Consider the following 27,296-nt stretch of genomic DNA (forward strand, 5'->3'; position numbering starts at 1 on the left):
AACCCATGTTCTGCAGACAGCCATAAGCATCCCTATCAGCAACCACAACACAATGGACAGCTGGGATGCAGAAGGCTCCTCATCTCCACGCTCTGTCATTGTTGTGGTTTAAGCCCAGCCAGTAACACAGAACCACGCAGCTGCTCGCTCACTCCCCCACCTTCCTCCCCCCACTCCTGGAGGGATGGGGAGGAGAATCGAAAGAATGTAACTCCCACAGGTTGAGATAAGAACAGTTTAGTAACTAAGGTATAACACAAATCATTACTGCTACCACCAGTAATAGTAATGATAAAGGAAATAACAAGGGAAGAGAATACAACCGCTCACCACCCGCCAACCAATACCCAGCCCAACCCAAGCAGCAATCTGGGCCTTCTGGGTAACTGCCCCCAGTTCATATACTGAGCATGAGGTGCTGTGGTATGGAATACCTCTTTGGTCAGTTTGGGTCAGCTGTCCTGTCTCTGCTTCCTCCCAGCTTCCCCTCCTCCCTGGCAGAGCATGAGGATCACAAAGTCCTTGGTCAGAGTAAACACTACTGATCAACAACTAAAAACATCAGTGTTATCAGCGCTGTTTCCAGGCTGAAAGTCAAAAACACAGCACTGCACCAGCTACTAAGAAGGAGAAAAATGACTGCTACTGCTGAACCCAGGACAGGCATGCATGGTTTACTGGCAATGAACCAATGCACAGACCTTCAAAGAGAAGAGTTTACAGACGCTTTTATACACATACACAAATATTTTAATATAATGGTAACTGAAATGTTATCCATATTCTTAGTACTGTCATAATTAACTAAAAAGATATTTTTTAAATTTTGTAAAAATGACATATTTTACACATCTTCTATTTACAATTGCAATATACTTAAATGTTATAAAACATCCACTCTGACCTTTAAAATATATGTATACTAGGACTTAGTATTAGATATATTATAATTTATAGCAAACCTAGGGTTTGCTGTGTAGCTATCTGTTCAATGGGAATTTCATTATCAGCCTGGCTTAATAAAGGCTGCTCAAAGCCAAAAATTGACAACAACAGCAACAACAAAAAGACAGGGAATGTGCAAATATTGGGGCAGGAAAAAAAAATACAAAAATCCAAAATCAAGCTTGCAGTTTTAAAAAAGAAGGTCGTGAAGACTTCCAATAAATTAAAATCATGACCCACAAATTCTTTTCCTGGCATTGTCCGTGATCAAATTATTTTTCAGTACTATTAATCTAAAAGGAAAAAAGCCAACCCAAGGGAAAAACCCAGCCCAGCCACCCCAGATCTTCCCAGGGTCATCTGTTCCCCACACCGCAGTCAAGCATCAGGATTTGCCGGGATGGTTGTTGCTGGCACAGACGAGCTGCCTCTATTGATGACCCGTGAATAAGTGCGCTCCATTCCGTGCTGTTTTGCTGGGTCCTCCTTGTATGCAATCTTTTGATAAAAAATAAAGAAAAAAATATATGCAACAGTGAGAGAGATCTGAAGTTTGATGTCTGAAGTCTGTTTGGTTCTTTATTTATTACACTATGATGCTAAAGATCTGACAGTAGAAAATAACCTTTGCCCAGGTACACAGAAGTGACTGGAGGCTGCGGTGAGTGGGAGGATATCCTCTGAGCTGGGGGAATAAATGGGGCTGGGCTGGGGTCACCGGCTTCTGCCAAGAGGTGCTTCATGTTGTTCCCTGAACTATGTTTCTCTAACAACAATCATACAAACACAACTGAGAAGTCATCTGCATTTTAGGTGCAGTGGCAACTACTGATTGTGGTACAGACCAGCCCCAGCTCTGCCCACACACTCATTTGGAGGCATGCAGCATCCCCACCAAGCCTCACACACAGGGAAGTGGAAAAGTATGTGTGTTAGCAGGGTTTGGACCAATTGCCAGGCTGAGGCTGCAGGCAAAGCTGTGCTCTTAGGGAGGAGCAGTGGCAGAAGCTTGCTCTTCCCTGTCCTAAAATAGGCTTTTATCAAGAAGGAAGATTTTTTTTTTTCTTGAATTTGTTTTTAGCCTTGGTAATAGGCTATAAAGCCTATTCTATAAATACAGACTGAAAACCTGCCTTCTTCCATGAGGCACTGTGCTGAAGCACCCACAGCAGAGACATGGGCCATCCCCACTGACCATGTAGCTGTCAATAGTGGAAGAGAAAGCCTTTCCCCTTCACAAAGCCCCAGGCACAGTCTTATGACCCCCAGTTATCCCTGGTCAGGGCTGCAGGTCAGCCACACCACATTTATTACTTGGGCAGACATGACCATGCTGCCCCCATGTACACCTTTAGTGCCTGAGCCAGCAACTCTGGCAGCTCTGAAAAGGAACTATTCCCACACCATATACATCTTGTCCCTTCTTTTTCATACGTCTCTGAGCAAGGGAGTCATAGACATGAAACTAAACAAACATACCAAGTAGAAAATCAGCAAGTGAGGAAAGTACATGACATTAAAAGAAAAAATAGATGTAAGAAAAATGAACATACCACTTTTGGCTATAGTATTGAGGGAAATGTTAGACAGGGAAGAAGAGAAGCTGTATAAGCAAGGACCATGACAGAGCTGTCAGAAAAGAAAAACAAAACAAAACAAAAGAGAGAAAAACACATGGTGATGAGTCACTGTCAGTGGGTGAGCAAACAAAACCCTCTTGAACATGACAAAGGGAAAGATGGCAAATCTTACTGGTGTAAAGCACACAGCACAGACACCCTCAAGCTTTCCAACTGGGAGACAGATATTTCAGCCACAGTTTACAGCACATGACTTCTCTGAGGCAATGCTCTGCTCAGAAGTAGGCAGTTCATGCATTCACTGCAGGAGGAGCAGTTATCACAAAAAGCTGTGCTGCCTGGAAAACTGGGCTGTTGCTCATAAGGCTGCCCCACAAGGCTGCAACTGGGAGACTGGTTTTCAGTGTGGGCTTTCAAATTCCAGTGATCACAAACAGTGATAAATATCAGTTACAATAAAAACAGTGAAATGCTTGAGGTTCACAAATATTTATACACCTGAAGGGGCAGGGAGCACGACTCACAGAGCAGCAACGACCACTGAGCTTGACCCCCACCTGGCATACACCAAGCCTTCAAAGCAATTACACTGCTTTACACCCTGAGAAAACCCAGCTCAATTCCACAGGACCAATGGGCCAAAAAATGCTGGTAAGTCCTTATTCTCCTCACATGTGAAGATGAATAATACAGCATGGTCTATGGAGTGCCAACTGGACACTTCTGCGAGTTGCTATCTCTGATAACAATGGTTAAACAAAGTAACCCTCTACATAAGTAGTGCTTATGCATGCTATAGGCACCTGGAAATGCAACTGAAAACTAAGTTACTCACAGATGCAATTAAGGTGGCCTACACACAAGCACACAGAGAAACAGCCAAGTGTGATTTAATTCACACTTTAGTATGCAGAGTCACTCAATATTTAAATTAAAACAAACAAACAAAAAATATCTGCATAGATACAGCAATAGAATAGCTGCAAGCGTGCACTGGAGCCCAGTTCAGTATTGTGGGATGTATTTCATAGAATGCAACCGTGCATGCTCATCCATCTGAAGCTGCTAACAGCCGAAATACATGGCATGTGTTTTGACAGTGTACTTAAATCTATATATATATCTATATATAAAAAATCCAGTAGTAACTCTTGCTCTGAAAGCTGAATACAAAGAGGAACTATAAAGATACCTCCTCCAGTTTCAAGCTAGGTTATTAAATGCAACTTACTGCTTTAATTAAATATATCACAGCTGTAGGCTAAAGCAAGCGAAGCATAAAACACCAGTTTTACTGATTATCTTCCTAGGCCTCTAGACCTCAGTCTGCATTTAGCTTCATGAACATTCAACTTTCCAGTATGTAGTAAGACAGGCAGAGGACAGATCTTTGTTGAACAATCAGATTCATTATCTACAATACACCTGGATTTGAAATAGAGGGAAAAAAAGGGAGTAAACCATGTTTCCTCAATGACCGCTTCACTACCAGGTTTTACTTTAAATTTGCTCTACAGCTTCATTTGTCACTAGAAGATACAATTAGTCACTCTCATTCAGTTTAACCAGCAACAAAATAGATGATCTAACCTGTTCATTCATAACTGCAGAGAGCTCGCTGAGCATATCCTTGTAATGAGACTTCATCTCTCCCTGATACTCAAATTGGTCCTCCTTAATAAGGCGTTCGTTGACATCAAGAGCATGTCCACATGCTTCTGCAAATTGCCTACAAGCACAAAACCACAAAGAACAAGCATGCAAATTCTGTAGTAATGGAAAAATAAAATCTATCTATATACACACACTCTACCTCTTCTCCCCCTTTCAAATTATACCTTGTTCAAAGTGATATTCAGAGCTCACCCTCAGATCAAGAGGAATGTAGGCTATTAGAACAGCCCAAAACTTCAGTAAATATTTTACTGGGAATGACTTGCAGGAAAGGGTAAATGCAGGTGTAAACTAATCTGGTTCAATTCAGCCTGATTGCATGTCAGGCCTACTCATGCTATTTAATACTATGCAGCGGGTTGAAAGTCTGAACAATGTTTACCTGAAGATTTCCTTCAAAAGCTTAACTTGATTATCAGGGTATCTCTTAGCATTTGTCTCTTCAAGAAAAGCTCGAGCATAGGCCATTGGTCCAGCATTTACCTGGGGGAAAAAGACACAGCTTAGGTACAGAGAACAAGCAGCTTATTGTCATTTTCTTTTGTGTTCCAAGGACCAGGCACTGGCCTCAGGCAACCAAACGTGTGAAGAACATCACCTCATTCGTTTTGTTACCTGGATGAGACCTGAAGAGTTTTACTGTAGAAAAGGGAGCTGGTTGGCCTTGCACAAACTGCATACCTTTGTTGGCCTTTGAAAGCCCTCACTTAGTTAACCATCCAGAAAGCTGTATGTTTGAGGACATTTTAATGAGGGTACAAGAAATACATGCACCTCTCACCATTCCCAATTTTTCTAAACAGGAAATGATGAAACCAACCCTAACGAAACTCCCTTTAAAGTATCTGCATGCTTGGTTATGTGACAGGCTGTATTCTCAAGTGACCTATGATGGTCACTTAACATTAATTTAGAGAAGATTTGACTACAGTAGTTATATTTGCACATAAACCCAGCAGGCATCAACATCAGCAGAAAATTTTCTGTTCTCTTACATTTTTAGAGTGGGTTCCAAAAGCAGTGGAATACAAAATACGAGCAGAAGGAGAAAACAGAGAAAATACATCTGGAATGTTGAAAATCAGAACAAAATTTTAGGTAGATGCATTGAAAAGAGAAAGAATAAATTAAAAAAGGCAAATTGTTAATACCTTGACACTGACACTTCCTTGGAGTTTGAGCTGCAGTCGGATCATGTCCACTTCTTCCATTGTGCAAAGCTGATTGAGCTCTGAAACTTTTTTGGACATCTCATCAATTGCTACTTCGATAGGGTTCAGCTCTGTGCTGGTTTGGCTTATGACTTGAATACGCTTCTTCACGTAGGGAAACAAGTGACTGGCTACTCAAAAGCAAGAAACGTATCAGAGAAACTCACCCAACAAAACAGTAAGAAAGCAAAACAATTAAGTCAAAGATTAACTTTTGACTATGTTAATCTCTTCATCAATCCAAATCAAGTTTAAATCGCCAAATGACTGGAAATGACACAGCAGGTCCAAAATGGATTTTGATGTTCCTGGCCCTGGATGAGCATTTTTTTTTACTTCACCATTGCTTACAGTAAGCTCTGCAACATTCATGTGGCAAAAAGCTCCCACCACTTAGATTTTAGAATCCACAAATTTCTTCAATTAAAGCACCAAACGATGAGCCTGTACTGAACTTCAAATAGCTCAAAACATTCTATCAAACATTTCAAATTAGAGGCTGGAGTCTCTAGTTTAGCTGAACTGGATATCACTCGCCCGCAGATGAACTACTATTAAGACATCATCCTTAAAGAAGTAAGGAGCTACTTTAACATTCAGTCTAAATACTGCTATGGGAGTGGACAGGAATTACTTATCATCAAAACCCTTTCCTTCCAGTCAAAACCTTTTCATGGATCTCAGGGAGTTTGGCAAAGGTACTGTTGTGGCACCTTAAGCTAACAACCTTTTCTTGATTACCCTACACACTTGGAAGCTCTCCCAAACTCCTTCCTCTGGTGAGCATCTGCTGCCAGTCGGCTCAGGCCTACATAAGCTTCAACTCACACGGTGGCTGTACCCTTGGAGAGCAGGAAACCCAGAAATTCCAGAGCTAGAAAAACAAGTCACAACCAGGCACAGCAGAAAGCCAGTGATTCACCGACCATAGTCTCTTGCACAGAGGACAAGTGCAGACAGGTGCAACACAGGCAGCAGGCTCTGGAGCATGGAGAGGCTTAGCAGGTACCATTCTAGCCAGCCAGTACCCCTGTGTAAGTTCCACGCTCTTCCAGTGATACCGATAAGCCTTGCCCTCTTCTCAGACTTATTTTTTACATACCAAGCAGATGAAAATATATGACCTTATTGAAGGCCAGGGATGGAGGGGGCTTGGGGTAATATGTTTCCTTTAAAGAAAAGCACTGAGGTGATGCAGGTGCCAGAATGAAAAGCAGGGGAGAAGAAAAGGACCTAAAGCTGAGGATGGAATCAGGTTGAGAGCAGTGGGAGTTGATGACAGCATGTAATAACCTAGGGAAAACATTCTGCTGGAAGAAAAACCATCTCTGTTTTCATCAGACATACCATAACAGCTGCACTTTCAAGTCACTGAAACTACCTGCTTCAATATAGTCTCAGAACACCTACTGATGCTCAAGCACTTAAAAAACCCACACATAATCCACTCCTCCTTTTTTCTTCTTACAAGCAAAGCTGTGTCATGTAACAAGATGCCCTCAGACACCAGTGCCTCTTTCCTGACTTGCCAGAACAAAACTTCTGGGTGACTATGCCTGTACTGTAAGCAGCTTTCTTTACTTTGCCCTTTGGGGGAAGCTGTGAAGTCCATGGGGAATGGGATTTTCTGTCACTCAGGAGCCTTTGATGTGAACATCAGCTGCTCTGCTCACGGCTGCTCATGAGAGCAATGCCTCCATCTCAGATAGTTTCTCATATTCCCAGCCAAAATACAGACAGGTCAAGTTTCAGCAGCAGTTTCACAAAGGATGCCTCTTTAAAAAGAGATTTCCATCACGATAAGGAACTAAACATTTTCTATTTAATACGATTCAGTAAGAATAGACATATCTAGCACTCCTGACATTCCTGTCTTAAAACACTGCACCCAGTGAGATGAAATCTTACCTCCACTTAAAAAAAAATAATCTATATGATGTATCTTGCTCTGATTTTGAATAAAAATTCCTATCTGCCAAGTTTTATTCTTCTTAGAATAGGCACCCTACTTTGCTTCTTCTTTGACTTGTTTATTATTTAAAAGAACAATGGTTCTGAGCGCTGAACTGCCTCCAGCAAAACCACTCCCAAATTACATCACTGCAAGAACAGTTAAGATGTCAATAATATGAGAAAATACGACTGCTGATGACCACAAATGAAAATAACTTTTCCCTGGACAGTTGGCAGGGTTACAAGAGAGCACGTACTTTGCCAATGGACACACTGAAGAGATTACTTATCAATCTGCACAGCAAGCTGTGCCCACTGACTGCAGAAAACCTGGCACATTAAATGCACTGCTGGGCTTAACTGGCAAAGGTGGATGGGAGCGGGGAAGCATCCTGAGGACACCTACTTGTTAGGATCGTGCGTCTCTTGCACTGCTCTTCTACCCCTCCATGCTTTTTTCCTGAGAGTGTGAAGGGTGTCTCAAACACAAAGCGGTTGATATTGTGATGCATTTCAAAGTCAGTCTTTCGGTCTTCGGCTTCCTTCTCTTCAAAGAAAGGCGTGACATACGTCACCTGGATATACGCGTATTTTGGATCTAGGTCTTTGGGGTTGACCTGTGTAACAGTGGCAAACATAAAACTCTGTTAATAAGTTTCCAAGGCATCTGTTATATTTCTGATGCTTTTATAACAATACTGATTAAAACAGACTTCCTATTTTAATATTAAGACAACAGATTAATACAAAGGTATTTAACCAAGCCAACCATAAGAACAGTGGGACTTTTGAACGTAGTCATTGGCAGAAGTGGATGAAAACTGAATGAGAGAGAAAACAACCTGCTTCCGCATTGCAGTAAACATCTGCATGCTCTCTGAAGGCATATGCTGGAATATGCTCTTTTTCCACTTACTGTGATGCCGTGCTATAACACTGTCATTCCCATGCAGCACCTGCCACGCTATAAGGTGAGGATCTTTTTTTGGTTGTAAAACTAGGTCATGCAAGTTAATACACACACTCAGTTCGTATTCATTCAAAACACAGCTCCCAAAACATGCACCATGAGCTCAGTTCTCCCCCCTGTGCAAAACCAGCATGACTTTTGTACCTTGTTGGAATCCTGAATGATCTTCACGTTATCTATTCCAAACTTGTCTGCATACAGTTTCATCAGCCTTTGAGAGATCTCAGACAAGCCGGTTAATTTGGGTTCTTTATAGATATATTCTTTACCTTCCTCTTCTTCAAAAAAACCCTGTTTGGATGAAATGGAAGGATATAGTAAACAACACAGGCAGGGCAAAGCCTAAAAGAGGTGCTTTTATCAGGAATCAAGGTTGTCTGTACACCCACCAGAGCATCCAATATATCATTTCTAACACCTAAATCTAAAGCTTACCTCTCTCCACTGTAGCAAACACCTAGAGGTCTGCATTTCTACTGGTCTGGTACCTCAGAAGTTACCCAGTTATTCTGATGTACCTGGGTACATCATACACATTAAATAACTCATACACATTTATTCATAAAAGACCTAGCTGTTTTAAAGATTTAAAGCACTTTCTTGAGAATGCTGATGTGTGTACGATGAAAAAACCCAAATGAATTAAAAACTGGACATTAAAAATCCTTTAAATTTTAATCATTTGTTTAAATTAACTATTTTGGAAGCACTGTGGTAACAGAACATGAGTGTAACAGCTGTTTGCTGGATGCCTAGCCCAGCATGCCACCTCCAGCGCATCCTGTCTGGGAGCCATGTGTGCAGGCAAAGGCTGGGCACTGCTGCCTATAGTGATGTGTGGGACACTCCTGCTCACAGCAATACATAGAACCATGGCATTGGGAGCACCTGTGAACTGATCTGCATCTGTTCAGGGCAGCTGAAGAGGAACTCTGGTGGCATCCTGAAAGGCCATATGGAATTGCAGCATTTTCAGAGACAATCTTGTCTGTTAGATTTATGTAGCAAAACCAAACAAACCAAAAACAAACCAAAAAACCCCCACACAGACTGTGCTCCTTTGCAAAAGAAGCTCAATCTTGTTAAGGTCATTTACTTATTACACTGGAAGGACTTGGCAGAGCTTTAAGAAAAGCATCCACTGAAGAGCTGAACAAGAACCACTCAGGCTTCAGAAGAAATGCCAGCCTCAGAAAATTAACATAGCATTGCATCATGTGCAGGTCAGACACTCAGCTTGTACGTGATGAACATGTACCTCAAAGCTACAGCAGGAAGTAGCAGGTGCCCCAGTAACAAGGCCGGGATTTATCCCAGTGCCATCATGGGAGTACTCCAATGCAGCACCAGACTTCCTCCTAGGATTTCATATGCTGCTGCTGAAATCTGGCAGTGTTAACCATGGCAGCTGCACCCAAAGCCTCCTCCTTTCACCTGAATGCAAAATGACCCAGAGAAAAATACCTGAAGCTGCAGGGATCAAGGGGAAAGGCAGACAACATTAATGGTGTCAGACCTAAGTCCCTTTAACCTTAACACGATGTGGCTTGAACAGCTAATTCTACATTATGTCTAGGCAAACTGCCATCTGTTGAAAAACAGAGAAGCACAAATGAATGAAGTCAAGAAATACCTCCAAATCTCTTTGGAAGGTACTCATGGAAAATCCAGCCTTTTTGTGTTGAAGCATATTTCAACTTTGGCCACTAAAACTATTGACTAGGCAGATCTTCATATATATATATATATATATAACAACAAATTATAGCTGTAAATGTCAATGTTTATTTACAAAAAATCCCCAAACTTGATCTTGATAGGGACTAACAAACACATGCATCCCTGGCTTCTCCTTTGGTGAGGACATAAAATTATCTTTCAATTTTGCAAGTGCCAAGAGCACTGTGGACTTTACTGAAAACTCATGACTAATAGCAGCAGCTTGTCTGACAATGTCTTAAATCAGTCTCAGAGTGACCTTCTAACACTGCAGTTTTAAACAATATTATCAATTAAACTCCACAGGCATATGAAGAACTTCACAAGTAATTAGAAAACAAATCTAGAGCTCAAAAGTTGACACCCTATAAACATTTACTGATCTGAGCAGGTAATTGACTCTTTTATTGATTTCACTGAGGCAAGAAGATGTGCAGAATCATAACCTAGTTTCTGATCTTGTTTCCACTGAGGCAAAACTGCTTTTATGTGAGAAAACCTCATTAATTTCATGCAACCATATTTAAACACCCTACTCAGAATTACTTCTGTCAAAAATCAGCTGTTTTCTGCTACTATTTCATGTTTTCAACATAACCCCCTCATGTTCTCCAAATCAATCACATAACAAGCTAGAATATAGTTAATGCTTTTAACCACTAATTCTGTGTATGTTTGCATGCTGGAACACAGTGTTTATATGTGAGTATCAAATCTTTGTGCTAATGCTGCATGGCACACTAAGTTGGTATCTGTGTTAATGGTTTTGCTTAAAAAAAACCCAAACCTGAACAAAAACAACTAACAGACTTTGTCTTGTCTCTAATGCTAGAGACATCATTTAAGTACATATTCCCTACAGTATTTCAGCTGATAAGTGACAAGCAGAAGTTAATTGTGAGCTATAAATAATCATGTCTGCCATATGCTATATGTCTGGCAAAGACTATTGAAGGTAAGATTAAATACTTCCAGAAGCTACATATCCTTCGATTTCAGGATTTTAACACATTAAGCAGCCAAGGTTACATTATCAGTGCATATCCCTGGATTATCTCAAATTGTCTCATTTTGCCCTGCAAGGACAACAAAGCCTTAGAGATGAAAATTATGACATGGACTAGCCAAATGTAATGGAAGGGAGACAATCTCCTGGGCAGTAAGTTAAGGTTTCCACTGAGCTCTGATGTGCTGAGGGTCAAGTTGTGACCTAGGACTGTCACTGTGGGAGTGCTGAAAAGGCCCTTCTTCCTCTCCATGTGCCCTCAGACACAGCCCTTGGAGATCACAGTATATCAAATACTTCTCTGCCCTTTGCTGGAGGAATACACACCATTCCTCCAGCCTATGTGCCAAGGTGAAGCCTTCTGCTTTACCTGCCAAAATTATCATCTAATGGATCCTTCCTTCTCTGCATCAGGTGAGCATCTCCTCCTATGGTAAGTGAGAGTGCTTTACTCTTTAGTAAGGAAGCTACAGCTGTTTTATTACATTTGGAAAAGACAACACATATTCTGCTCTTCTGACATAAACCCACAGTTAGCTTACCACTATGAAAATCTGGCCTCCACTTCTAAGGCTTCTTTCACAGATAGGAAAACAAAACCACAGCTCTACCTTACTTAACACTGCTCTGAAAAGAAATCTTGAATGTCTTTGTTTATCAGAACAATATGAGTTTTCAGCTATTCAATATATTTAACAGCTTCTTTTCGGTTTTAATTCAAGAAAGATACTGACTTCTCAAAACACTCATCTGTGAATAAAATCATAAGCACTGGCTAATGTGGCCACTTGGTGGTGCAATGAGATGCTGTCACCAAAGAGCCTTAACAGAATTTGCTGTCTGAAACAGCAGCTGCCATGAGATGCAGCTCTCTGAGCTGGCAAATAAGGCTCTCTGGCAAAAACTACTGACTACCTGCTTCCTAAGGCCTACAGTCATTCAAACCATCCTTCCAGAGGATCCCTGCAGCAATGCAGTAACCAAATACTGTCTCCCCTTCCACATGAAGGACAATGGCTTTCAGGTGCAGCTTCAGATTTTCTTTTTCTACTAAGAACCCTCAAAATTCTTCCTGCAAACAGTATTTGCATTATTCTTTTGTCCTTTAATCTGCTTTCTCTGCAGGTTTTGTTTTTTTTTTCCGTTAAGGAACAGCGGTGTTCCAGTTTTACAAAACAGCTATGTATAGATATTTATTATTGATAAAATTGATAAAAATGTTTAATTAATAAATGCATATCTGTAATAATATATTTTTATATGTGTGTATCAGCCCACAGGTGTTTTATAGAACAGTGTATGTGCAAGACTGAAAGGAATCCCATACCTGCATACTGAGCATCCCATACCTGCATACCAGGTTTCCTTCTGTGGCATTGTCTCTGTAGTGGCTTAATCAGAACGGTTCATATTGCTTTACCAGTGTAATACTAGTAAATAACACTAGTGTAATACTACTAATAAATACTAGTAAAACCTGCAACTGTTGGCTTTTGGGAAGAAGTGTGCAAAGCCTGCCAGAAGCACAAAAAAAGGGACATGCTTTTAATGTTTTAAATGGATGGGGTATTGATACTGCTTTCAGCATGAGACCTGCAAAATTCGTGGCAACCGAAGGACCAAAAGGCCCCATACCTTTCCATCTGCACAGCTGAAATGGAAGCAAGTGGCCCATGAGAAAAAGGGATTGAGAGAAATACAGAGAAAAAACCTTCCTCAGGGAAAAATATGCAGGCACAGTTGGTATATGGGAACAGACTGTTCTCTCTGTCTCTCCTTTCATGCCGAGCTTCATCTGTAGCTCTCATACCTGCCATGGTCCTTTGTGTACTGGTAAGCCCTCCTTAATCAGTTCTGCACACCCACTCCTATTTTTCTTGGTAACTGAGGCACATGTGATGCTCATAGGATTGATCTACCTTTAATTATTTGTACTTTGTCATGTACTTTTGTCACTATGCCTCTGCAAGGAGCAATACAGAGAAGTCTCACCTTCTACCACATAACATCTCTCCTGCAAAAGGAAAGGAGGAAGTTGTACTTGCTTGCATTTAGAGCTCAGTGTCCAGGGGACCAAGGGATAGACCGGACTGAGCAATGTGCAGCTATGAAAAAGTCATATGCATGAAAGCTGTTTAAATGAGGTTGCCCTCGTGGCACTGGCAGCTGAAAAGTCGTTGCACTGTAACAGAGATTTTAACCCAGTTCAGCAGAACTGCTGCAGCTAAATTAGCCACTCAGCCTCTGGAAAAGCTCTGGCAAGAAGCTGCAAGTAGGAGTCCTGTTTCCGACACTGCTGCCCCTATTTTGAGGAAGGTCAGGCATAAGGAAAACTCTACCCTTCTCAGTGCAGCTTGCTTTCTACTTGAATTTGGCAAGTTCAGTTTTGCTAATCTGCATGAAGAGCCAGGACTCACCGTTTGTCTCCAGCTCCCCATTTGCTTGTTCCTACAAGGGAATACCAGGAACATGGCTGTTCCCTGCCCAGAGTGCTGCAGTTACCATTGCCATAGATCATACTGACACAACAGCCTGTCTCTTTGGAGCTGCTGCACAGGCCAGGAAAGCAGGTTTGCATTGAAACAGCATTAATGCTACACTGAGTTTTTCAACAGAGAATGAAGGGGTCCAATCCTGCTTCCAGTGAAGCTGAGAGAAAAACTTCCACTGAGATGAGATGATGCAGCATTGGGCCCCATGGTGCACACATAACATGGCAACAGACACAGCTTGGTAATTCAGGTAACTGAACAAACAAAAGTTAGTTTGCAGGATGAAACAACAAATGAAACAAAACGTTATTTCATCTGCCACAAACCAAAGAATTGAGAGCACAGGAAAGTTAATGTTAAGTAACAATACAGGGAAGGATGGAGGATGTGAGGAGAGAATTAAACAAAACATGCAAAAGAACTAGACTTACCACAGCCTTGAATAAGATCAAAAGGAGAAAAGAGTAAATTTCTGCATTAAAATCTAATTAGCAAGCAGAGTGATTCACATCAATCTGTTTTTTACACACCTTACTATTTACTTTTTTTTTTTTAAGAGTAAAGGAAATAGTATGCTTGCCAAAACCAGGTCTTAAAGGAACATGCTGGGTTGCTACACTGGTCTGTAGTAGGAGAAAGCACAAAATAATGCTTTGAGGATGCTGAAGCACGGCAGAGGGAATAAAACTACTCTACAGTACACTGCACAGAATCGGAGGTGGCCTGAAAGCAGAAGTCAGAGTCAGCGAGAAACACAACAAAGCATCTACTGCATTCTGCTCTGCTTAAGCTCTGTTATAGAAGGGAACCACAGATCAATCAAAGATGTCTTACCTGGTTTTATATAAATTTTACTCGGAAAACACCCTGCCCTGCCTCAGTCTCAGTTTTGCTTGATGAAGTCAAGAACTAAAGCTGATGTACAAGGCTGTTCTCCATACACCAATAAATACAAAGCAGCAGTTTACACATATGCAACTGAGTGCTCTTTTTTCCGAGTAAAATCTTGCTTGGAGTCTGACCCACAAGGCCCTTTCTCCCCCATGATTCACTGCCAAGCATTTCCCCTCTTTGGCTTCTTGAAAATACATCAGGATTACAAGAACATGCTGAAATCTGAGAATGTGTGGAGACAAAAGAACACAAATTGACTTACCTGCCCATAAAATGCAACACGGTAATATCGCCCAAATAGACGTTTCTCAGAGTTCACTACTTCTGCAACCTTCAGGTATGAGCGGTGGATGTCATAGTACAAATCCGACAGCCTCTACATTAGGAAACAGGGAGGAGGGGGGGGAAGTGAGAGCATGCAAATACTTTGGGAAATACTACTATAGTTCTGTACAAGCATGGCTTGCCTTACCTGGATTCCCAAACCTTTGCAAAGATGGCTGTACATACTGAAAGAATAGTTTAACCTTGTTAGCAGTCATTTCAAGGTTTCTTTCATCTTCTGAGCAGTTTTGTGGCAGTGGGTGTTTCTGTGTATAGGGCAACACAGGAAGACAACACAGGAAGACCCACCACCAGACAGTGTCAGAGACCTACTAAGAGGGAACCCAAATATCCTATGTGCAGGTGAGAGCAGGGTGCCAACAGTTCCAATCAGCTCCTAACCCCATGCAAAGACACACTATCCACAATTACCACTAAAGAGCACTTTCTCAGGATAGTGAATCAAAATTTCAACTGAGTGTGCTGGTTTTGGCTAGGGCAGAGTTAAGTTTTCTTCAAGATTTGTTTCCTAAGCATGCAGCTTATTGCTATTTACCTCTTGGCTTTTACTATGATTTAAAACCATAAAATCAGTAAATGAGATTATAGTATGATTATTCATTATGTACTGAGATTGCCAAGTAAATAAAAGAAAAAAACCCTGGGACTGTGAAGAGATCACACAATTTATCAGCACTTTCTAAAACTAAATACAATGGAAATGTGCTTTTGGTTTAAAAACACATGCAAAAATTCACATCCACTGGATAATATGAGAGGTTTGTTTGAAATTTTTTTGTCTACTAACCATTGCATTGATGTTGAAAAGAGGAAAGTAAGATACCAGCGGGTTATTTTTATTTACTCACAACACAAAGCATTCAAAGGAGAAATTACAGACATGAAGAAAAAAAGATTCCTTTTAAAGAAAGCACATTTTTTCTTAAAACTTATCTCCACTGCTCTTTTAAGAGAATTAAAAAATACAAATATATGAACCAACTTACTTTAAAGTCCCTCTGCTTTTCAAAAACAGCAATGATAGGCTTGTTAACCTCAGCAATAAGCTCATATCTCTCAGACTTCCACAGGTATTCAACACACAACTCCAGCTGCTCCACAAGAATATTCTGTAATTCCAGAAATACATATAGATCACTTGACAGCTGGTGGCATTTAATTAATAGCAAGGCAGCAAAAGCACACACCCACTATTCATTTTTATTCTGTGTCTTCTATATTAAGGTTTATTTCAGTAACACAATGTTGAATCAGGTACTGGTGACCTAGCTCTTTTTTAGATAAAAACCCTCAAATAACTAACATGAAAGTACATGAATACTTGACATCTCATTCAGAAGAATGGGTTTGGGCTTCATGGACTCCCTAGCTTCCTGCTCTGGTACTTAATGCTCTTGTTAGCAAAACAGCTATCCCTGCTATTTAGTACAACAGCTATGACAATTCATTCAAAAGCTGTGTACCTTTTAATACTGCCTGAAGTATACCCTCATTATAACTGATTGCAACATGCACAGGCTTCCATTAGAAATAATACTTTCTGTTGATACAGAACAAGTATATAAACGTTAATGCTGTTGACCTCATTATAAGGAGTATCTTGCATCCCGGAGTCTTCTTTCATAGCTCCTTCTTCTTTAATGTTGGGGGTAATGCTCAGAAAAGCAGGCCATCCCATGGAAAATAAGCCTTGAAGTGCAAGTCATAACAATGTCAATTAATGCGTGAATAACCAGATCATTAAAAAAAGCTACTGAATGCAATTAAAACAGATCTGATTTTATTTGACTGGGTTAATTACTTTTTTCACAGCCCAAGTGATGAGAAACACAAATGGAACTGACTGAATTTATGAGACTATTACACATTTTCACTACAATATAAATCCACTTGTCCAGGCAAAGGGTAACTATAACATTTTCCTGATGCAATCTTTTCCTCTCTTTGGCATTTTGGTTCCTTAGCTGTACAGTGCTGGCAGCCCTTACAAAGCTACATGTGCAATGCTCATCTATACTGGAATTGATAGGCAGGCTGAGGTGAGATAATTTATACTCGTATAACTCCTGGCCTGACCCACAGGCACTTAATGCTACATGCTGGGATCTGCACTTGTCCCACCCATCTGATTTCCTAAGGGAGAGTGGCACAGTTGCCCAGGGCTTGCTGCATCTGACAGAGAGATGCCTGCTCTGGAACACAGTGTGCCTTTACCAGGTTTGAGGATACCATGGCAGAGAGGTGACCAGAACCCTAAGAGAAAAACTCTCTTGTAGAAAGCTCAGGGTGGTGGCAGAAGCTGTTGATGGGAAAGATCACAAGGATTAAAACTGAATTTACACCTAGTATTTGCTAAGCTCGGTCCTTAGTGCAATAGCTGCAAAAGGAACAACTTGCCCAGGCATTGCACATTACAGATCAGGTAGAGTTTGACCCACGAAAGTTTTACTACTACTCTTAAACAGAGAAGGTAAACATGTTAGAGGAGGTGATGAACTCCTAACATAACCTGTGTTCAATTTAAAGGTTAGTTTAAAAAACTAACCTTTACACACTGAGAGAGGGGCTCCATCCTCTCTGTCAACTTTTGAAGATCATTTAAATATAGATTTAAAATAAGATTCTTTGCTTCACCTCCTGTGATCTGTTACTCATGCAAAATATTTTACCACTAGTGAACCATCTCTACTGTTATTCACAGAAAGTTTCCTTCTAAAAGGATGCATTTTTTCATGTCACCCACAGACACTTCCAGGTGTAGTGGAGAACTATGGTCCCTTCAAAACTAAGTTTTTTCTTCCCCACATATTTGCCCTTGCCCTCAGAAGTTGCTCTTTGTGAAAACTGCTAAAATACCTCATGCTAATAATTACTTTTAAAGGCACACTTCACAAGCTAAATAACCATTGGCATAAACACATTTAAAAATAAAAGACTGCGCTTTTTTCCTTTAATAAGCAAAGAAAAAATCTTTATCTCTACTAAGTTACATATGGATAACCAGATATTAATTCCACTCCCCTGCCCTCCCAGCTTTGGAATTGGACACGGATTTTCATGCTAAACACCAATTGACCTGAGAGGGATTTCTGTTGCCAATGAAGAGCAGGCTGCCCTCTTGCTGAAAAAGCCCTTACCAGAGACTTTCTGAACAACTCATCAAACGAGCCAAAGATTAACAGGAAAGTAACATATAATGTTTCCAACATTACTTGCTTGCTGTTACAGCCATCGACATGCACTATAAATATTTTTGCTTTGGTAGATATTTTTCCAGATCAATTGGTGAACAGTAATTTGATTCCCTAAGTATGTTATTTGACCCATAAACAGGCACGGTTAGAGCACTCACTTCCTCCATTGTGAGTTGTTAGTAACACATTACTATCAGAGACTTGACCGTCTTCCAGGAGCATACGTGAGGTACAAATCTTTTCCATTTTCCAGTAACCTATGATAGTGTAAGATGGTATTAGTATACTGCTACTGGTATGTGTTAATACATGCATACTTAATAACAACAGACTAACAAGTGAAGCATTCTCTTTTAGCAGTAGCTCACTAAACATTTAAATTACACTCTTAACACAAAACATACACTTTCACTGTTCCAGAGCTAAGAATGGCATTTATGATATGTTTTAAAAATGAAGTATTTGAGAAGAATTCAAGCAGCTTTAAGACTACTTTATACATAAGGCAAGCAGGACAGCCAAAAATTATTTTCAACAACAAAGTTTACAAATACATAGCTGGTTTTGAATATGTTGGTCTTACCCTTTCTTTTCAGGTACTCTGCAATCAGAGCGGCAATATGAATGTAGCACATAGCAGCCTGTAATGAGAGACCAAAATACATGCATATATTAAAGTACACTGTATGACTTATAGCATACATGTGATAAGGAGCACACACTTTCATCACTGTCAAGTCATGCTGCAGAAAAGGGAAGGCAAAATTAATAGAATCATGTAAGAAAATAAAGGGATAAGTGATGAAATCCTTCTTGAGTGTTAATTTCACTAAGTGTCTTAGGTAAAAGCATAGATTTTCTCAAGAAAGACTACTGAGTAAATAAGATATTCCTGGGTTATGCACTGGAGTTTTGCACCAACCATTTATGTTTTGATGAAAAGGACAACACCACTTCTCTAGGTGTTTTTCAAAAAAACATGTCTCCCTCCACTTTCAAGTATATGAAAGACACTGTATGATTCCCTTAAATCGCTACTATTGTCTGTTTTTCAAAGCATTTTTTATTAGAACATCTCATCCTAAAGACAAATAGATTTCCTATTTATTCATTTACATTACCTCTGATAAATCTCCATTTCTTGCATGTATCTTGGCCATGCTTTCAAGCCATGTCCTACGTAATTCTGGTGTGCTGGCATACGAATTAGCCAGGCTGTACTGCAGATCCACAAGCATCTCAGGGTCCTTCTCATGCTCCTTCATCTGAGCTGTGGCCATCAAAACTGTCCTGATGCGTTTGGTCAGATCCTTCACCTCTGCTGGGAAATTAACGTTCTTTGGGAAAGATAAGCAATACATCACTAAAACCATCTGAAGAGCCACATGCAGCACCCCTGAATAAGCTGAAGTCCTGCTTACGGAAGACCACCTTTCCCTTCCCTAATTCAGCAGGCTTTGGAGCAGTGTCACAGTTCCACATTACACACATAGTGTACACAGATACTTGACTTTTTTTACTGATGTGTCATGTCATGGCACCTACAGGATATCCCAGTCAGTCAGCTGTACCAGTCTGCATGCAACAACTCTGCTGAAGCCAGCAAACTGAAACATTTGTTCCTCGATTGCCTACTGGATCCAGGACTGGATTCTTGTGCACATTCATCTGATGAAGAGCACCAGGCACTATAGATAGTTCTGCTTAACTCACAGCATGTTTCACTGCAGGGAATAAAGCACAATGACCTGGCTCTTGGCCTTCTCACACTGAGCAAAGTGAGTCCTTGTATTACTCATATTGGTTGTTCACAACACATTTAACTCAGCCCCGCAGTTTCTCTTTTTCAGATAACCAATGAAATATATTTCTAATTTCAGACTTTTTTTCCCCTCATTCCCTTTGTTTAAAAGTAAAAACATCCAGAAAAATTATATGAAATTAAATGCTCCCTCCCTACAACACACAGAGATGAGCATGTTACAGAAGCAGTGTGACTGACTGCAGTGCTGGGAAATCAAAACTGGACTTTGAAAACAAATACAACTGTAACTGCACCTTATTAAGTAAGACATCAAATTAATTATGCCAATTACCTACCAATTTGCTTACACTAACTATTACTAACCTCAGTGGAGACACCCTATAGTCACCTTCAGGGAATGAAAAACACCTCCAAAGTATAAAATTCAAAATGTATGTTGACAAATGTTTGGACAGGAATTGTAAAAATTAAAGACTGGAATCCTTTTCAACACCTTTACTACAGACAATGAATATAATAGCAATGGTAACAAATCTAAGCTAAATGCCTTTTTCAGGGGGTTAGCAAGCTGTTACAAAACCCAAATGTCATGCATGTTTTTGCTACACGTTTACTGAACAGACTGAAAAATAAGGGACAGTTTGTAGACTAAAAACTGTCAGCCGCAATTGTGTCATTGTCACAATGAATGACACCTTCTCTGACATCAGGCAAATAAACAAATTAAGCAAGCGAATAACAATACAATTTGTACAAAAAATACTTTTTTTGTTTTAAAAATTATTTTCAGTTATTAAGCTTCTGAGTCATAAGCATTTTAATGAATTTCAGGCTGCCTGAAAAAGGCACACTATGAATGCATTCATCACTAATAAAAAAGCCAGAAATTTATTCACTGAAACACTTGCTCCTCTGAAATTGTTGACCTTTTGCAAGGGTAGTGATAGACAACAAAAATGTTTCTTACTTTCATCTGCTTGTCTCCATTAGCAAAGTTATTTATAATTGCAAGTGAATGTTGAAAACGAGATCCACCAATCCCTGCATCTGCTATCAGCTGGCTCACTGCTTTGATGAGCTACATGGGGGGAGCAAACACAGGGTGCAGTTAGCAAACAAAAACGTTTCTGAATAGTTTTTAGTCCCTATTTTAATATGTCTTGATGTATAAGGCTAGCAGAGATTTATGTTTATACCTGTCTTAAGAAGGTACCATATATAAACACAAGGACTATGAGTAATCTTTCTAATGTTTGTAATTGCTCATTTTGCAATGTAAGCGCATTGATACTGGACTTTCTATTTCTGTAACTATACTGTCATATTCTGTTTAATTCCTGCATCAGGTATGTTCTCACTACTATAAGCAGTACATGTGAATCAAGAACAGACATTTATCTGGATATGCGGCTACATTCACAATTGCTGTCTCTCCCTGGAACAGAGCTGAAAATCCCAAGAACAGCAGAGAATCCAGCCCAATGTCTTCAGACTCAACAGGAAAATCAAGGTGCCAAAGAGGCTTGCCTGAGGACTCCAAAAGAATTACTTTGCTACAATGCATAAAAAATAATAATGACATAAACCAGTGCAGTAAATCGGTATCAGCTAACCACCGACGATCACACGCTTCACTTACCTGTAGATGGGATCTGACTATTGATTTCTGCTTGTTAAATTCAAAGTTCTTTCTCATGAAAAAATAAAGAAGAGCAGATGCCTCTGTCTGAGTCGAACGTGATCTATGGTTACAACACTTCAGGATTTCATAGCAGAGAGAACCGCAGAGATCTGCTTGTCCTTGGAAGAATGCTGATGGGAACTATTGAAGAAAAAGTGTGTTTAGCACTACTCTCGGGCCTTTGTACAGTTATTCTGAGTCGGTACTTCGTTAAGCCATCAGTAAAAACAACCCTGTCTCCCATACTAACACCAGGGTTTACTGAAAAAGTTAGCTACCAGCTAAACATAATCCAATGTGCAAATTAAGATTAAGTAAAAACCACACACAGGTTTTCACACAAACACCATATGCAATGTAACAAACTGGCCTAGAGGAAATCCAGACAGCAGCTGGCACACAGCAAGCATAAAAGCAGAGCAGCCTGTCTGCAAGGAATGCAGAATAGCTAACCAGGAAAAGCGTGTGTGGCATTATGCGCTACTATAAAAGGTGTTCAGGAGAAAGAAAACACTTTCAGTAGCAAAGTCAGCAAATTTCCAGCGGTTGAACAGCAGGAGACCAATGAAGGATGGCTTTCCAAACTATACCTGCTATTTATCAGCAGGGTGAATGTAACAGAAGACAAGACTGAGGAGAGGTGGAAGATACATGTCTTGGCTACTGCAGATCTCAAGTACTGCTCGAGAGGTTCTGCTGCAGAAACCACACCTGATCCCTGCTCCCACAGAACTCTGAAGAGAGAATTCAGTCCTGAGAGATATAGGCTGAATGAAATGGGTAATCCTGGATATTTACTCATCCTCCTCTTCTGTTTCCGTCTAGTATGTAATTTAAAGCAGCCTGTGGATGGTTTACTTTGTGTTTCCCCCACATCCTCCAGCTATGTTACTGGGAGAAACATGATTTCCTGCTCCTTTCCCCTGAGATAAAAACCAGAAGGAGGCCACATGGTTTAAACTGATCTACACTGTTGCATTTGATAGAAACATCTGGGAGATCAGGCCAGCAGCAATGCTTACCAGTGTGCTACATTCTGGTCAGTTTTGAGAGGATCTCATCTATGACTTGGCAGCTGTGCAGGCTTTGTGGTTGACACAAAGCGTCTAATTGACTGCGATCACTGACCTATGATGTGATGCAATCAAATAAACAGTTTGACCCAAAACCATGTTTTTGTCTAAAAACTCTTCTATGTTGAAAACAAAATATTCTGAAACTTTATTAGTTTGTATGAATTTTTGGTGATGTGTATGGAATACTCTCGTGTTAGGTCCTCTTCGGACAGCTTAATCATTCGCTGCTAGCTAGATTTTGCAACCCATGTATCTGCTATGAAGACCATGGGTTTCAAGCTTTCTTCCATGGGTGGTGAAAGCAAGAAAGCCAATGATATAGCCAGACAACACAGACCTGGACATTACTTATCTATTTACTCTATAAGTTCCATTTTCTCAGTAAATTTTTTATTTTCCAAACCAGAATTTTTCAGATAGTGTGAACTTCTCACTTTTAATCAACAATAAATCAGAAGATATTTTTGTCAGGAATGACCAGTAATACAGTGAAGATCAGAACTCTTTCAAAGTACCTATATGACCTCAAGATGTACTTGCTATAACATATTAATAGGTCAGGCTAAGAGAATAAAACCACAGTTACCTTGCCTACAAACAGCCTCAGGGCAGCAAAGACGTGCTTGAGAGCAGCTGCTGACTGGTTGATTTGCAAAAAGAGCATGTGTGTGTCAAAGACTTTCTTCATCAACGCATTCTGGCAATCGGATTGCTGGAGCTGCCTCTGGAAGGTTCACAGACAAGACAGGATATTCTGGTCATTAAAGTGAACAAACAGAAGGATCTGATGGACTTTACATCAGAGTGTTCCTAGCAAGATAGCTTTTCGGTGTAAAATTTCTGCAGATGAGGCATTCCCAGCTTGCTGCAGACTCTTTTTACTTGTAGCTTTTTCAAGGACAGCACTTTCCTGTGCCTGTACTCCTATTTGTGAATGTTACAGAGTAGATCTAATGGCTGTAGACACTACATCCAAAAGGAGCTGACTGCTGTATTGTAGCTGTGAGACTTAACAGCAAATCATTTGGGCCAGTATTTGTAGAGCAATTTTTAAAGAGGCAGAGGATCCACCTGCTGACTATACAGATGATAAGTAGTTTGGAAATCTTTTGTCTAACATCTCTGAAATCTAGTGGGATAAACATGGTTCAGATGCATGACAGTCATACATTAGTAGATGCATGACAGTTCCATGCAGAGTAAGGCTGTACATAGCCCTGGACACCTAGGTTGGTCTTCATCTACATCCTTCTACTCAGTTCGGGTCATACAAGTCAGTTCCTTCATAAAATACCTTTACTGAGCACTGACATACCATATTTCCCTCTCATGATGTTTCAGGCATTTCAAGCTTTCTGTGTGCCTGCTCCCCCAAGCCTTCCTTCCACCACATATCCCACACAACACCAGTTCAAGCAGAAAATGAAACAGCAAAACATACCTGGTGATTCAGAGTGTAAAGACATAACAGGTCAAGGATTGTGAGGGCAACTTCTGTAGCAATGTTTGCCTCTGTGTCTACATACTGTACAATGTCTGTTTCGTTGGAGCTGCCTACAGCATATAAAAGGTAAGATGACAAACAACCTTCTGAATGAGTTAAAGATGCTGTAATTCTACAATCTACATTAAGGGGAAGGAATTTGAGTCAACTTCCACCAGCTGCATCAGAGATGTTAACATATTCTTCCTTTGGTTCTGTTTGTCCTCAAAGGAAGAAAGCTAACTGGAAAATGAGATAGAAGACTTGAATTCCATCTTTTAAAGAGCCTTTGGCCATGAAAAGTTCACTTTCAGTCCTAGATCTAATAAATGTAACATTTCAGCCAGTGAATTTTTGCTTGTACAGCAAGGTACATAACCACAGATGCAAGAGATGCTGGGAAGGGGGAAATAACTGGACATTAAGGCTATTTAAATATGTCAGGTTATTGTAATTAATTTTGTTTCTAAATGAGCTTTGATGAAGTTAAAGTTCAGATTTCTTACTCACTTAAAAATAAAGGCAGAATCAGCAGCTCTATTTATGTTTAGGCTCTGCTTCAGGCTGTCTTTCATTGGCACTCATGACAACAGGTTCAGTTGTAGAGAGCCAGATCCAAACCCCCACGGAACTCCAGAAGGAAGTAAATATTTATTTTGTACTTACTTGCAGTGCTGCTGTCTATCATCTGCAAGAGTTTGGGGTTAGAAAGTGCATTTTTGCCACGGATTATTGGTAATGTTTGAGATCTGTGATGCTTTTGGCCATCGTGACTAGAAGTAGAATGCACCCTGAAATTAAAAGATACTATTAAAAAATCTTTTTAAAAAAACAAAGACTAAACTATCATGCCTATACAGAATTTTCCCATGTCAGAATTGTCTCTAGTATTTTTCAAAAGCTAAGTTAAACAAATGCAAATCATTTCAGACAAACAAAGATGAAGAAGAAAGTCAGTGAGGTAGACAAAACAAACAGATGTGCTGTGATTTCTTCGGATCACAGGAGACAAGCACTTACTCGGCACTGAAAAAAAGCATCAGCTTAAATAGCTGGCTGATGTTTAGAAAAACTACCTTTGGGTGAAGAGAAACTGAGATGAGTTCTTTCAACTCAGAATACAAGAAAAATGTATCCTGCTCAAGCAAGAACTAATACAGCTTCTATGAGGGGAAAAAAAAGACAAACTGACAGGGACAGAACAAATATGAGCGTGCCTATGTGCGTGATCTCTTAACCCTCTTTGACGCTGGCAAACACATCATTAAAATATAATGAGAAGCTTAGAAATAAAATGCCAGTGCTTCTCATACTTTTTGAAAGAACTTTTCACTGCTATAGAATTCAGTAAGATTTAACATCTCTCAAAATTCAGGTCACTTATTAAAATACAGATGTATTTAATAAAAAAAGAAATAAAATTTGTTGCTTCCTCATTTTGCACAATTCAAAAATATTTTAAGACAGAATTACTTCCTGTACCTAGCTAACCCCTCTTTTATGTTGGCTGTTTCTACAGAAATCGTTTCTGACTAAGTTGCCAGCACAGGTATGGAATTGATGTCAGACTTTCGCCAGTCACCATGATAAAGTCTTCCAATGGTAACAGTGGAAAAATTTGGGTGCATATCCTGGCAAACAAATAAACTAATGTAGTTTGAACTTGTGGAAATTTGATCCCAAGGTGTTTTTTTTTGTGGTGGGGGTGTTTGGTTTTTGTTTGTTATTTTTTTGCAGAGGGATGGAAAGTCTGGTTTCATATGAACATTTCAGAAAACTGAAATACAAAAATACAAGTGGAAATTAGAGGTGATCACTGGCAACAACTCTCAACTCATGATCAAAAAAATGCTCTGTATTACAACAGGACAAACAAATAGTCATTTGGACCACAAACGGTGATCTGTGAGAGGGTAAAGTGTGAAGGCCGTGAAGATAACAGAAATATGACTTTATTTTCTGTATTGCTACCATGTTAGTTCATCTGCAAACGTGCAACAAAACAAGTCTCCTAAAGGCTGTGTGTCAGTTCCAGCTGGGGTAATGAAATCAGCGCTGCTTCTTGAAAGCTGCTCAGTAGAGGAACAAAGGAAGAACTATGGCAGAGAAAGCAGCATTTTCCCCCCTTGTTCCATTCCAAGATAACATGCTCATAATGGTGAGCATATTCCAGCTATATGTAAATAATCCAAGCTCATGAGGGAGGGCAACTTTCTCTCCATGCTCTTAAGATACAACCACAAGCTGCACAGCATCAAGTTTGCTTTCTCTCTAGAGTTTTGCATTATTAATGTGAAAAGGATCCCTCTTTCCACTGAAAGGGCCAAAAACATTATTAAACGTGCTGCACCTGCAGCTTATTAACATGCAGCCCATGAAAATTATTAGCCCTATGTTACCGGGGAGGAACAAATCACCCAATGAAGTAAGTGTATCCATAGATACACTTTATCCCTAAAGCAGTAAGATTCCATGAAAGCATAACATTGCAGGAATGTGAACTCCATCAGGCTGGAGAAAACTGTGGATTATCTTTCAAATAGGAATCAGAGCTGAAACCATGAGTACTGTTTCTGCCATACTTAACAATATTGACAGTAAGTAAAGATTTTTCTGAACATAATACTTAAACCAACAGCTTACAAGTCACATTGAAGTTAAAGGAGCTTAATTCTTTCATGGGTTTTATGGCTTTGGGGGCTTTGAAATAAGTTACATATTGCATCACCCTCTTTTCAGTCAACACTGTGACAGTATACAAGGGCTGGAGGATGACAACATAGTTTGTGGTTTTATAGGAGTTAATAATATATGCCATTACCATTGTGAGAGCAGACCCAATGCCTGGCCAGAGGAGTTCGAACCTTTAAGGGTTCCATTATTCTGGGTGGCCTGAACAAACTTAAAAGCAGCAGCAATTTTCCTGTTAAGAGAAAATAACTGTTAATCTGTTATGGAACGTGACATTCATTTGCCAAGCCTCTTAAGAATAAATACAGGCCTGACAAAACCTGCAATGGAGCATGAACTGGTTCATCCGGTGACCTTTTGCTTTTCCACAGTATGACATATAGAAAAGTTCACAGTGGTAACATTACATTAAGAATGAAACATCAACTGGGACAAAGTGTGCATTTCACATTTCACAGCTGGAACACGATCTCGCACTTCCTCAGAGAGTGGGTAAAGACAGAAGATATTTTTTTTTGTAATTACTGTGGAACATTTATCTAAGCCTATTAAAATTTTTCTTTCCATTATATGGATGGAAAATACAGTGTTCAAATCCTTTTCTTTGGCATATGCAC

General features: G+C 40.0%; 1 protein-coding gene across 10 annotated transcripts in view; it reads right to left on the minus strand.

Annotated features, from left to right (window-relative positions):
- Positions 1-698: 698 nt before the first annotated feature.
- The window catches only part of DOCK10 (dedicator of cytokinesis 10), a 159,664-nt gene continuing 133,066 nt past the window's right edge, over positions 699-27,296 (minus strand). For 7 of the 10 annotated variants that reach the window (XM_061365177.1, XM_061365179.1, XM_061365174.1 and 4 more), the window contains 19 exons: positions 26,810-26,911; positions 24,655-24,779; positions 23,947-24,059; positions 23,092-23,229; positions 21,388-21,570; positions 20,716-20,826; positions 19,105-19,320; positions 18,567-18,624; positions 18,142-18,240; positions 16,372-16,478; positions 15,776-15,898; positions 14,707-14,820; positions 8,478-8,624; positions 7,770-7,980; positions 5,351-5,541; positions 4,582-4,682; positions 4,116-4,254; positions 2,499-2,574; positions 699-1,443 (listed from right to left, as the gene is read on the minus strand). In XM_061365177.1, coding sequence (XP_061221161.1) covers positions 1,376-1,443; positions 2,499-2,574; positions 4,116-4,254; positions 4,582-4,682; positions 5,351-5,541; positions 7,770-7,980; positions 8,478-8,624; positions 14,707-14,820; positions 15,776-15,898; positions 16,372-16,478; positions 18,142-18,240; positions 18,567-18,624; positions 19,105-19,320; positions 20,716-20,826; positions 21,388-21,570; positions 23,092-23,229; positions 23,947-24,059; positions 24,655-24,779; positions 26,810-26,911 — 2,422 coding nt within the window. In that variant the 3' untranslated portion in view covers positions 699-1,375. The remainder of the gene's footprint in view (positions 1,444-2,498; positions 2,575-4,115; positions 4,255-4,581; positions 4,683-5,350; positions 5,542-7,769; positions 7,981-8,477; positions 8,625-14,706; positions 14,821-15,775; positions 15,899-16,371; positions 16,479-18,141; positions 18,241-18,566; positions 18,625-19,104; positions 19,321-20,715; positions 20,827-21,387; positions 21,571-23,091; positions 23,230-23,946; positions 24,060-24,654; positions 24,780-26,809; positions 26,912-27,296) is intronic. The other 3 variants (XM_061365183.1, XM_061365175.1, XM_061365180.1) reach the window with 2 other exon arrangements.

This window comes from Neopsephotus bourkii, unplaced genomic scaffold, assembly GCF_033783945.1.
Source record: "Neopsephotus bourkii isolate Nb327-2 ecotype Australia unplaced genomic scaffold, CSIRO-AGI_Nbou_v1 NB_1279, whole genome shotgun sequence".
In the NCBI taxonomy this organism is placed as follows: Eukaryota; Metazoa; Chordata; class Aves; order Psittaciformes; family Psittacidae; genus Neopsephotus; species Neopsephotus bourkii.